We start from the raw sequence: 12,549 nt of genomic DNA, 5'->3' as shown, positions 1-12,549 counted from the left end.
TCCCCAGTCAGAAAATATATGAACATACCATGCATGTGTCAAAACATAAAATACACATTTGCATAATAATACTACCATATTTAGCACATTGACATCTTATTAAGTTAATTATCGTTTAAATGATGTATTTAATATGAGAATTAAGTGCTGTAGTTACAATTATTGTATGCCTCCTGTCACTATTTCAAGCGTCTAAAAACTCTAAAAACGCAAAGTAAGCTACCTTGTAATCTTTCATGTTTCAGAGTCTGATGTAAATGTGCTAAATATGTTAGTTTATGCCAAATGCCCATTTTTGGTGTTTTCCCACATATGTTCATATATTTTCTGACTGAAAGAAAAGTTCATGATTTTTATATAATTCATCAATCAGGGGACGAGAATGTAGCCCACCATGCTTAATAAAATGAGAAGCAAACTCAATGTATGAAAATATGTATTGTATCCTACTTATGTTTTTGTATCGATTTATAGGAATACAACAAACAAACAAAAACTACCTGATCACCGAGGATCGGAGAGCATGCGACAGTGGCAGACTCATTGTGTGCGTGTGTCGGGGGTGTTATAGTTGTGCGTCCAATTTGTCTCCGACTACTAAGGACGTTGCCACAGAGGCGAGGAAATATGCTCTGTATGGAAGCGACTTCCCCCGGCGGCGTCCCGTGAGGAACGGACAGCTTCCATTGTTATCTGACGGGATCAGGGCACCTCTTCAAAGCACACGAGATAAAGGGTCGTAATTGGGAGGCTGAGAAGCAATAGTCAGATCATCGATAAAGGAGACATTCAATATATCCTTATCTGCATTGTCATAGCTAAGCGATCATTTTAGGGTTATTGTCCCGTAGCTGCTGGGGGTATTCCATCTGAAGAGACTGAAACACGTGAAGGGCTTCGCCATACAGAGAGAAGGGACACCTGGCGACATTGGCCTGGTTGGATCATTTTGGGTTGACCAAATTTCTTCAACTTCCCATTTCTAAATGTTTTTGGACATTCTTTCTGGAGAACATCTGTCTGGAATGCAATTTTGGATAGGCCTATTTGGGGATACTTTACGCAGTTGTACGCTATGCAAAACCACATGTGCTGTAGCCATTGTAGGCGTTTTTCAGACTTCTTTAGAGCTTGCTCTCCACTATTTACATTACAATCAAACCTGATTGTGTTGCTACTGTAATACCTTTGATCTGTAATGTTTAAACCGACTGCGCCAAATGCTGTCTATTGGGCCAGTGGCGCCAGTGCTCACCGGGGTATCGAAGAGGTGTTAATGCTAAACCATTAGAGCAGTATTTTACTTGCCTTTGCTTTACATTTGATTTTAGTGTCGTGGAAAGGGGCTGATATTTAGAAAGGAATGATGTAAATGATCGGACTGCAGGCTGAACAATGTTGGTGGTTATATTGCATATTGTGTCAAATCATTTAAATCATTTATTTCAAAGTGGTCAACTATAAAGGATTATAAAATAGCATTCCATTCCCATAAAATCCTAGAGGCCACAGTGATTGCCTGAAATGTATGCGTACGATCCTGGACCGGCAGAAAACGTTTCAATCAGGTGTGGGCAGAGCTCCACCACTTTTGGTTTAGTTTAATGAAAGATATTGATGCAAAAGCGTTAAAGGGAGGGCCAAAGTGCTGTTTTTAGACCGATTAGCCTCATGATTTGTCAACTCGTGCACAAATTCTCTGTCAATCATTTTGGATTTAAAAAGTCTAGGTAGCCTAGTCAGCCCAAATTGAATCAATAATCACAATAGACTGGGAGTTATTAGGCCTAAACTTGCGTAGGGCAGGCCTACATGATGCCAACATGCACAAAGCAGTTATATTGTCCAATCATGTTGCTGTCACTGTTTCTGTGTGGGCTAGAGGTAACACCCCTGTTAGTAGCTTTAAAATAGAATGAATATGACCAAGTACAAGTTTGCTGCAGTTTGACAGGGGTTTCATCCTCCCCAAGGCCAGGAGTTTTGCCAATTTTTTTTTTTTTTACCATGTGACCTAATTAGAAAAACTCCGGTCCCATGTAGCCCATAGAAAACCTTTTCACAACTGATTAATCACGTAATACTGTAGAAGGTCTGTTTTACCTGTTTAGGTTACCAGATCAGGATAAACTACTGGCCCCAGGAACAAAGATCACCCAGCACTCTGGAACCTGTGGTGCCACCTCTGGTGTCACGTCTCACTAACTTGTGTTGCAGCATGGTGTTACAGGTTAGGTCCTATTGAGGTTTCCTTTTTATTAGGTCTAGGCCTATGGCAAATCCTGTTATCTTGATTAGATAGTGTTTTTAATTGGTCTGCTGTTTTCGGTGTGAACTACTCGTTCTGGAATACAACTTAAACATCCAGTTCTTAGTTTGATTAAATACACACACTAGGCGTTTGTGTCAACATATAATAGCCTTTGAACTATGATGCGGAGGAGGACTCTCCGCCTCTGTATGTGATGTTTCGCTATACTTTCAGCTAAGGCAGACAAATGCATGAGCTCAACTGGTTCTCACAGACGTGGTGGCGCCAGGCTTTCACACAATCACAGGATGTGTAAAGGCTTCAACAACGAGGCATTAGGCCTCAATCACTGGGAATCGATCAGGCGTTAACACGCCTTTGCAGATGCAAATTTTTAAGTTGGTCGGGACTTTATATGGAGGGCCCTCAACAGGTCTTGTCACAACATTCTCTGACCCTCCTTAGATAGTATGCTGACCAACACAGGGCTCCTAGAAGCAAACATGGTCAAGGTCTTCTCTGTAGACTGGCTCGCACAGAGCAATCACAACACCAACCCGAAAGAAGGACCTGTGGATACTATACCAACCTACTTCAGACCCCATGTTCCTTGTATGGTCCAGCCTCAACCGCCAACATTTTATAACAAGGTCTACCTCCAACCAAAACCAAAGACCGCGAGGGTTGAACTCACGGATTCCACTGAAAAACCCCAAAATCTAGACTCCAGGTTGAGCTCACCTCTGCATCCGATAACATGCTCTTCCCCAAGTCGTAAGTACAATTTACTATACGATACAATAATAATAATAACAATAAAACATATATTTTACATGATTCATGGTGGTGTTTAATTGAAGTTGATTCACTGACATCTTATCACAGTTTCAGAAAACAGCGGGTACACCTCGGGGTATGACAGTGAGGCTGCCTCCTCGGAATGTCCCTCTGTGGAAGAGGCGAGCGAGGGAGAGAGAGACGGGGGCCAACGACGTGTGCGTACTAGGTTCACACCGGAGCAGATAGAAAAGCTGGAGAAGATTTTCAACAAGCACAAATATCCAGATGCTGGAGAAAGAGTCAAAACCGCACTGAAGTTGAACCTCTCTGAAACTCAGGTAAGAAAATAAACTAAATGTAAACTACCCACTGGACACGAATGTCAATTCAACGTCTATTCCACATTGGTTCAAACAACGTTGATTCAACCCGTTTGTTCCCAGTGGATATGCACATTATTGTCATTAGGCCTATACAATGTGTATTTATATTTCATTCGATTACATTAGTGTTCATTTGGTTCTGATCCATTTTCATGTTATGTTTCAGGTGAGAACTTGGTTTCAGAACAGGAGGATGAAACTGAAAAGGGAGCTCCAAGACTTGCGCGCAGAGTACCCAGTTCAGTCTCAGATGATGTTCCAGCCCATGCGACCATTTCAGTACCACGGCTTCGGTGAACAGCAACTCTCCCCCGCTGCAAACCACGTGATATACCAGCCCATGGTGCAACAGATCCCCATGGAACAGATGGTTTCTCATCAACACCCGTTCGCACATTTCTACTAAGGACATTAACCAGACTGAACTCTAACACTTTAAAATCAAGTGCAATCTAGTTGTTGTTTTCTCTTGGCCGTGATTTTTTTATTTTCTTTTTCTTTAAAGATGTACAGATGTTATAAGTATATTTATAATTCAATAAAGTCAATCTTATATCACCTCACTTTTCTACTTTCGTATGCAATGTCAGCATTTCCAAGTTTGACAGCGACAATAGTTGCTGTCAAGGGCCATATGGACAGGTTAAATAAATACTGTTCAATGTAGGATGATCCCATTATTTTGATTACATGATTAGGGGTACCATGAATAGATCACATTGATCTATCGTTCAAAGAATAGACGCTCCAGGGTCACGAAACGCAGTGTGGTTGGGAATCAGTTGGTTGGCTCTTGGGCCAGGGTTGTCAATCTGGTAGCTTCCCTTATCAAATCAAAGCAAATGTATTTGTCACATGCGCCGAATACAACAAGTGTAGACCTTACCGTGAAATGTTTAATTACATAAACCAACAGTGATATTTGTATGTTTTGTATTTATTAAGGATCCCCATTAACTCCGTCTTGTCAGGTATAGCCTCCTACTTGCCCATCTGAGAATTAAATTATTTAGGCATTTCAATTATTAAAAAGTATGACTTCATTATAGGCCTTTATGAGATTAGCGTAGACGCTGTTGAACAGAGCTGTAAACCAAAACTGCCAAGGCAGCAGCTACTCTTCCTGATGTTGGCCCATGACTACCAGGTAACAAATCTTTGGCCTACAAAACGAATTATGTATTGGCCTTTGCATATAGCGTGGTAACCGTGATTAATTTATCGACGAATCAATGAAAATCTACATTTTAGGCTGTATCATCTACGTCACTTCCCTCTCTTGTCCACCACAGCAGTGGCCCACATACTGTGCTTTCATATGCGCGTCAACTAATTCTGTTTGTCTCTAATGCGCCACTTCAAATGTTAGCTAACGGGGAGATCATGGTCAACAATTAGTCCTAATTGAGCCTGTCATTGAGGAGTTTACACTTACCACATGAGCCCTAGGGACTGGCTCCAGAGAGTCTGGTGTTTTGTGTGCTAAATAGTCCGATCTCAGGGTTGAAGTTGAGCCTGAGGTAACACTGGGATTATGTGATCCGATTGCTGAGACCCCTTGTCTTGAAGTAGGAAATAGATAGGACAACTTTGTCTGTATAAATACATGTGAAAACCAGGCATTGTCCAGTTGGCCATAAACGAATCAATTGAAGCGTGATCATTTAAAGGTGGTAGACTAGATCACAAAACCACCCATACTGACAGATACGATATAGAGAGTAACTACTGTGTGCTATATTATGCAATTCAATCAAATCAAAGTTTATTGGTCGCGCACATAGATTTGCAGATGTTATCACAGGTGGAGCGAAATGCTTGTGTTTCTAGCTCCAACAGTGCAGGTATTATGAAGAAGTACAGTGATGAATGAAATTTATGAACTGCATTGAGACCTGCTATGGAACATGGTTGCTTGAGATTCACGATTCGCCAGGGGCCTAAAGCAAATGCCTTTTCAAATTCACAAGTAAACAGAGATCGAATGTGGTTCTTTCATTCTCCGTTTAGGCATGCTGACAGCAATCACACCCACTGTGTCAGACCTACAATTGGTCCTCATCAGCAATCAGCTTCATGTTGGTGAGCAGACAGCTGGGCGCTTCTGTCTACGTCTGGAACGATGGTCTCACAAATGATAGTTACAGTAGCCTGGCCCCATAGAATATCAGCGCAATAGAGAACATTTACATATAGAAAAAGGCCGTATGCCATCATACATTTTGGGGTAATATTTGCATTGTATGGATATATAGAGCCTATACATTTCCCCATTAGATTATTGTAGGCTATCAATAAATCATTACAATGCTATTGACAGATAAAAAAAAATATTATTTACTTTTCCAAATGAAATAATATAATATAATCAAAGCAGTGGCCTACAATTGTGTTTAACCCCGTCTACTCTAATCTCATAATGGCCTATAATAAAGTCATAGTCTTTAGTAATTGACATTCCTAAATAATTTCATTCTGAGATGGGCAACTAGGAGGCTATACCTTCAAGACGAGTTTCATAGCTTACTCAGACATGGTGACGCCGGGACACATCAACGAGGCCACTGAACTTGTAAAAAAACACAATTGCAACATCTATTAATTTCCATTACACCGACCATCACGTTTTTTTATCATTCGGTTGAGAGTCCTTTGCATATGCAAATACAGTGGGGTGTCTCCTATATAGAGCGAGGACCCGAGGCCTTACAACAGACCACCACATCGCACCAACAAGAGGTCACACCATGGCGAACTTCTCAGTAGAATGGCTATCTCAAAGTTTTTACCACACTTCAACGGACCAAGTGGACATCGAAGAAGACACAACATATGACAGGACAAGTTCTCGCATGCCTTGTGTAGTTGTTCCCCGGGCTCCATCAACGTATAATCAAGATACAGTTGAGCCAAAAGAACCTACTGAAGTGATTCTTCATGTCGACATGAACGAGCTTGCTACTAAAGACGACTACACTCCATCTTCTCCAAACAGTACGTGTATAATTTCCCCCCTCAAAACAATCGATTTGAGCATTTGATGTTGGAGTGTGTTACATATAGGCCTACTTGTGATTTCTGGATGAATGAATGACAATAGTTTGTTTGTTTACCTTTCCAGATAGCTGTGGCTACACGACGGGCTCTGAGAGCGAGGTGGGGGACGATAGCGAGGGCGAGTATACACTACACCGCAGGATGAGAACCAAGTTCACCTCTGATCAGATCTGCAGACTAGAACGAACCTTCAACAAACACAAATATCTCGGTACAACTCAGAGGAGAAAGATTGCTGAGAAAATGAAGCTCTCTGAAACTCAGGTGAGGGCACAAGCCACAGCCTGAGCTAGGACATGTCTTCACGACTTGGATTTATCGTTTGACCAATAACACCATTACAACGTTAGCATTCACTAATGTATCATATTTTATGATTTCCTTTCAGGTGAAAACATGGTTTCAAAACAGAAGGATGAAGCTGAAACGCGAGGTCCAAGACCTGCGACCAGAATTCTTTTCTCCTCCAGCATCTCTGCTGCCACCACTGGTCTACGCCGCTCCGTCATTTCAGCACCAAGCGCTTGGTGGACAGCTCTCCACCTTCGCCCAGAGAACACAAGCGCTCTGCCCGCATCACATTCAGAGAGTCCCTTTGCAACAGATGATTCATGGAAAACCAATTCACCCCATGATGTTGGCGCCCTGTTACTACTGATTGGACAGCAATCCTAAAGACTGATTCTTATAGTATAACTTATGTTTTAATAGTGAACTTCTGTTTAATTATTTGACTCGCAACTGGTTGATTCCAATTGGGGAATTTGTATCTAGAATCTAGATCTGTCTCCATCGTTGTCCTTTTGAGGCTATTATAGACATTTTAATTACTTGCAAAGTACTACGTGTTATGTATATACAGATAAATATATGTAAACATTTGGATATGACGTTTTTCACAAATAAAATGTATAATTGTTACCAGCTTCTTGCTTTTGCTTGTTTTTGCCATTATGCATGTACTATTCCATAATAGTTTCGGTTCAGTCCTTGGAATAGTTGTCTTTTAACCAAACAGATACTCTACAATCAGGGGCGTATTTCATTCACAATTGCGTTCACTAATCTTCCAAATACTGGGCAGCAGGTAGCCTGGTGGTTAGAGCGTTGGACTAGTAACTGAAAGGTTGCAAAATCGAATCGCGGAGCTGACAAGGTACAAATCTGTCGTCCTGCCCCTGAACAAGGCAGTTAACCCACGGTTCCTAGGCGTCATTTAAAATTAGAATTTGTTCTTAACTGACTTGCCTAGTTAAATAAATCAATGCAAATTCTAGGCCAACTAAAAATAAAACCATGACATAAGTAGGTATATAGCTATGAGACGAGTTATTGACACGATACGTTAGCATGGGTTGTGTATGAAAGAACACAATGGCTTGGTGTTTAAACACCTGTCATAAGGTCACGCAACAAGCGATATAATTCCAGAAAACGTATGGCAATAATTTGTCGCTGATTCCTCGTTGGTGCTTATTTTGGTATCGCCCATTCCTTCTATAGGTTTAGCAAATATTCCATATGAAGGGGGATAGCAGGTGTCAGTGGTGCGTTTCTTCAACCCAACCCTTTACATTGTGAACATACAGACTACATCATGATCACAATAATCCAAATTGATTAGATAGGGCTTATCTAGGGTTAGGGTGTATATCAGCAGGCAGTATAGGCCACTGCCATCTGTCTGCAGCAACATGTAGTGGCATACAAATAGATACGCCTGTATGCAGATAGATACGTCTGTATGCCGGCTGCTGTAGACAAATATTTCCGATGGCGTCCGGTGGTATGGTGTGGCTCCGAGCCTTGACTGCACTCTGCTAGGAGAATTGCATCTTCAAAGAGGTTGAAAGAGACATCAAAGAAGAGAACTACAAGATCATTGAGCTCTATTGTCTCTCAATCGAAGGATTCGCACTTACTCGAGAGGCGCGAGGGAACAGCGCCCTAAAGTCTGCTAGAGGTGTATATTACCTCAAGTTAAAGTCATTAGTTGATACCAGCTAAATAGGTGGCTGATTGAGTCATTCCGAATTTCCGTCATAAACAATTCTGGAGTCATTCAAGGGTCCATCCCATTTACCAATGGGAAATTTATGTTGAAACTAGTCTTTTTCTGTCACCTCTAATCGGATGATATGCTCACTCTATCTCAACCAGTTCTGAGTGAAGTTGGTTCTAAAGAACAGAACATCTGACACAACACTCAGGGCTTGCAGTGCTTCTGAGGTCAAATATGTCCAGATATTATCGAGGAGTAGTACGAAATGTGCATGCACTCACTACAGTATAGAAATGTATGTACTCACTACTGTAAATCGCTCTGGATAAGAGCATCTGCTAAATGACTCAAATGTAAATGTATTTTTTTTTTGCCAGTCCTGCAAAATTAGTCACTGACTGTGCACTCTATTAAACAAAGACATTTAGAGTTTCCAAACAATAGGCCTAAATTATATATTTTACCGCATAATCTATGGTTTATGCAAAATCTAACACCTATTGCTTTTGTTATTGGTCTAGTAAATACAAGACTGTTATTGGGCTCTGCAAAACAAATCCTCACAAATTGTTTTGCTTCTTGCATTGGGTTTGGTACGGCACAGATAACAACCAATGGTTAAAATGTGTTGTTGCTTTTACCACTTGTCTGTAGACTGAGAGGCACTGTTTTTGCATGACCAAAATGGTGATCTGCATATGAGTGTGGTGCTGGGGGCCTAAAGGAACTCAGGGGTAACTGTTTGGCTACTGGAAGTAACTTTGATTGACATTCATTCTCAGCCATGAGATATTATGGTATTGTCTAAGCTAAATGGAAAGGATAGTGTAGGCCTAATTTATGTTTTTATTTTATTTTAAAGTCACTGCATTTTTAGTACAACAATAGATACCTCTTAAATTCATCATTACAAACAGTACATTTCTGAGTGGATAAACTATTGTAAATATCTAAAGGCAGATAAATCGGAATCAGTTCCATCTGAGTTTGTTTGATCTGAGGGTGGGTATTGGATAGGAAGGGATTGTCTTTGGGTTGAACTAGATTGTTTCCGGGTGTTGAGGAGACCTGTAAGATTTTTTTAAATTATTTAACTTATTTTGTAAGTGCTACTCATCCATTTACTGTATACATGAGTTGTATCAGGCACAATATCTGATTGATTGTTTACTAAAATTGTGTCAAGAACACAGTTTGTTGTAATGAAATAAATCACAGTATGAAGTAAATCAAAAAATACTACAAACTGAGCAACAGACATATATCATTTATAAACATTTTCTGTCATTGGTTGACAAAACATTATTCTGGTAATACCCACTTGTAGGCACAACATGAATATTCATTACATTATTTAAAAATAAACTACAGTTTACATTATGGTTAATGTTAGTAATTCACCATTGTGACAAACTAGCATGTGTAGTAATGTAAGAATGTGCTAACTGCCCTGCTAAGAGCTGACTGCTCTGTGGCTGAATGGCTACAGACAGAGTGGAGCCGACAGGACTGAAGAGGGTGGGAGTAGTAGTCCTAATGGCTGTTTCCTGAATAATGAGCACTCATGTTATTCTCCCATCACTGCCTCTTCCATTTTATCCTTGGCTCCAGATGCTCTGATACAGGAGACATTATTCAAGAAGTACACGCATCTATTGCAACTGAATTCTCAGAATTAAAGGCAAGATTCTTAGAACCGTGCATCGTTCTTAGAAACGTAGCACAGTTTTAAGAACATTGCAAAATTATGGAGATTCCTGTTTTTTTGGTGGAAAGTTTGTATGATAAGATCAGAAACACACTATTTCAAACCTTTCTCTTTACCATAACCACTTTATATTCTTCTTGTCATCTCACAGGATGGAGGAAAAACGACTGTTTATTAATTATTAAAGTGCAACCTTTCCGTAACTAAGCTAATGGGGGACTTTACTGGGATCTAAATCATCTTTTGCAACGCCCTTGACCTTACAAAGATTGCCATTCCTCAAAATCTTATTCATTTGTGAATGTTCTGTTAAAATCGTCTTAAGGCTGTGTCCGCATGGTATAAATACAAGCTGGTATGGTGTTATTTGAACTATGTCAAAGAATAACTCAAATGTCAATCTTTCTAAGATTTGACTGGCTGATTACTCACTAACTATTCGTGGTTATCCAATTGAAGGGACACATTTGTCCTATAATAGAAAATAAGACACAAACATTTGAAGATCAATAATTGGTCCTTCAGCCCAACATTTTTTTTTAATAGAATGTCACTGAACAACACCAGACAATTCCACCCACTAGGTGGACAACACATCAATATAGAAAGTCTGCAATTAAACAACAACTTGGACATCTACGAAATGTACTATAGTATTATCGTCAAAAATACAAAAAATAAAGGAAATGACAATAGAATATTTCAGGACATCGTAAAACCCAGTTTCTCATTACGAGGTATGGTATAGTCTCTCCACTGAGTTCAAGGTGTCTTGTTGTGGTCTTGTTTCCTGGAGTCCTCTGGTTCAGGTCCAAGATGGGGGGAACAGAGAGAACTTAGGGCTCTGCTGGTTGACCAGGGGTAGTCCGGTCGGTGAAATACCTCTGCAGCCCCATTTTCCCATGCCCTATGCCTCTTTAAAGCTAGATCTCAAAGAGGTATATGCATAGGAAAAAGGAACAGCGAGTACAGATACCCCTCTCGAATCGGCCGCTGTATGGACCTAGAAGGGAGAGGCACAGACAACCTCACAGAATGAACTCTTTGGATTTGAATACGTATGCAATGTCATTAAAATAACATAAAAAAATGAAGTGATTCATATTTGATCATGTATAGGCAACTTTGCACAAGTAACATATACTTTAGAATGCGTTGAAAGTAATTTTCAGGACTTCAACCATTGAATAAGACAATAACTGCAATTAACACATTCTTAATAAGAATTTGCTAAACGGCAAATGTGAAAAACCTAAAATAGACTTTATACTCTGCCTGAGCCTGTAGGATAAAGTTTTAGGTCTATATTATTATCAGGTGAAAATCGTCCAGAAGAAGCTGACTTACCCTGTACAGATCCAGAGCTCTCTCCCCAAAGCAAACACCTTCTCGTGGGCATTTATCCCTCCCCAGAGACCTTGAAGATGTTTGAAAAAGACAGAGTAGCTGTTTTCTGAGCTCCGTCAGCACTTATCCCACCTCCTTGGTTTCAGGCCATGGCATAACATGCACCTGCAGGGGCCAGAGCAACCCCCTAAAAAAAATAGGTACATTACATGAAGTAACCATCAACAAGCATGACAAAGCCTCAGTGTCTCAGCTAAGGCTGATTGGCTGTCATTGCTCGCCATGGTAGCGGAGGATAAACTTGCTACATAATCTGCTATCTTCCTCACAGACATCAACAGCACAGCGAGGAAGGAGGCAGAGGGTTAGGACACCTCGTTCCTACCAGCTAAAATGTTTCTTATCGGTTCAGGGTCTCTTTCTCTCCCCCTCCCAGGAGAGGCCCCATGCTTTAGTACTCCTCAAGGTCTTCGGACAAGGACTCTCAGGATGTGCTGAGGTGAGACATTCACACACGAGTGTGTGTGCACGCACCGACGTAGTACACCCATGCACACACACACAAATGCACACACATTCATACAGTACACAGATATGCATTGCACACGCACTGATGTGCTCTCTCTCTTTAGCGCGCACACACACACACACACACACACACACACACACACACACACACACACACACACACACACACACACACACACACACACACACACACACACACACACACACACACACACACACACACACACACACACACACACACACACACACACGCACACACTGTAGCAGTAGGGGCGTTCTGGTATGTCAAGGCCAGAGGCCAGCACATACCCTCTCACCAGACCGAAATGAAACTGTGTGAAACTGCACTCCTCTTCTGGTTTTGCACTAAGGGGTGTTCATGTATCATAGAAGTTGTTATCGGACGTCCTGTCATACATGACCATATCTTCACATGACCATATCCTCACATGACCATATCCTCACATGACCATATCCTCACATGACCATATCC

At 40.9% G+C, this 12,549-nt stretch overlaps 2 protein-coding genes and 1 long non-coding RNA gene across 3 annotated transcripts; 2 read left to right on the top strand and 1 right to left on the bottom strand.

The window, feature by feature from the left end:
* The first annotated feature begins 523 nt into the window (after positions 1 to 523).
* Positions 524 to 3,972, top strand: vox (ventral homeobox). The gene is made up of 3 exons (XM_055902003.1): positions 524 to 3,025; positions 3,137 to 3,369; positions 3,581 to 3,972. The coding sequence occupies exons 1-3, from the start codon at positions 2,722 to 2,724 to the stop codon at positions 3,818 to 3,820; spliced, it is 777 nt and encodes a 258-aa protein (XP_055757978.1). The 5' UTR covers positions 524 to 2,721; the 3' UTR covers positions 3,821 to 3,972.
* Positions 3,973 to 6,101: 2,129 nt separating this feature from the next.
* Positions 6,102 to 7,356, top strand: vent (ventral expressed homeobox). Its single transcript, XM_055902113.1, has 3 exons — positions 6,102 to 6,408; positions 6,536 to 6,735; positions 6,860 to 7,356. The coding sequence occupies exons 1-3, from the start codon at positions 6,162 to 6,164 to the stop codon at positions 7,127 to 7,129; spliced, it is 717 nt and encodes a 238-aa protein (XP_055758088.1). The 5' UTR covers positions 6,102 to 6,161; the 3' UTR covers positions 7,130 to 7,356.
* A 3,323-nt stretch (positions 7,357 to 10,679) lies between these two features.
* On the bottom strand, positions 10,680 to 11,919 carry LOC129836035 (uncharacterized). Its single transcript, XR_008756599.1, has 2 exons — positions 11,529 to 11,919; positions 10,680 to 11,184 (listed from the first exon to the last, which is right to left on the bottom strand). It is a non-coding gene; the product is annotated as an uncharacterized LOC129836035 (long non-coding RNA).
* Between the last annotated feature and the right edge of the window lie 630 nt (positions 11,920 to 12,549).

Source organism: Salvelinus fontinalis, chromosome 37, assembly GCF_029448725.1.
Source record: "Salvelinus fontinalis isolate EN_2023a chromosome 37, ASM2944872v1, whole genome shotgun sequence".
Taxonomy (NCBI): domain Eukaryota; kingdom Metazoa; phylum Chordata; class Actinopteri; order Salmoniformes; family Salmonidae; genus Salvelinus; species Salvelinus fontinalis.
Note: the sequence above shows the minus strand (reverse complement) of the source record. Positions and strands in the feature narration are given on the sequence as shown.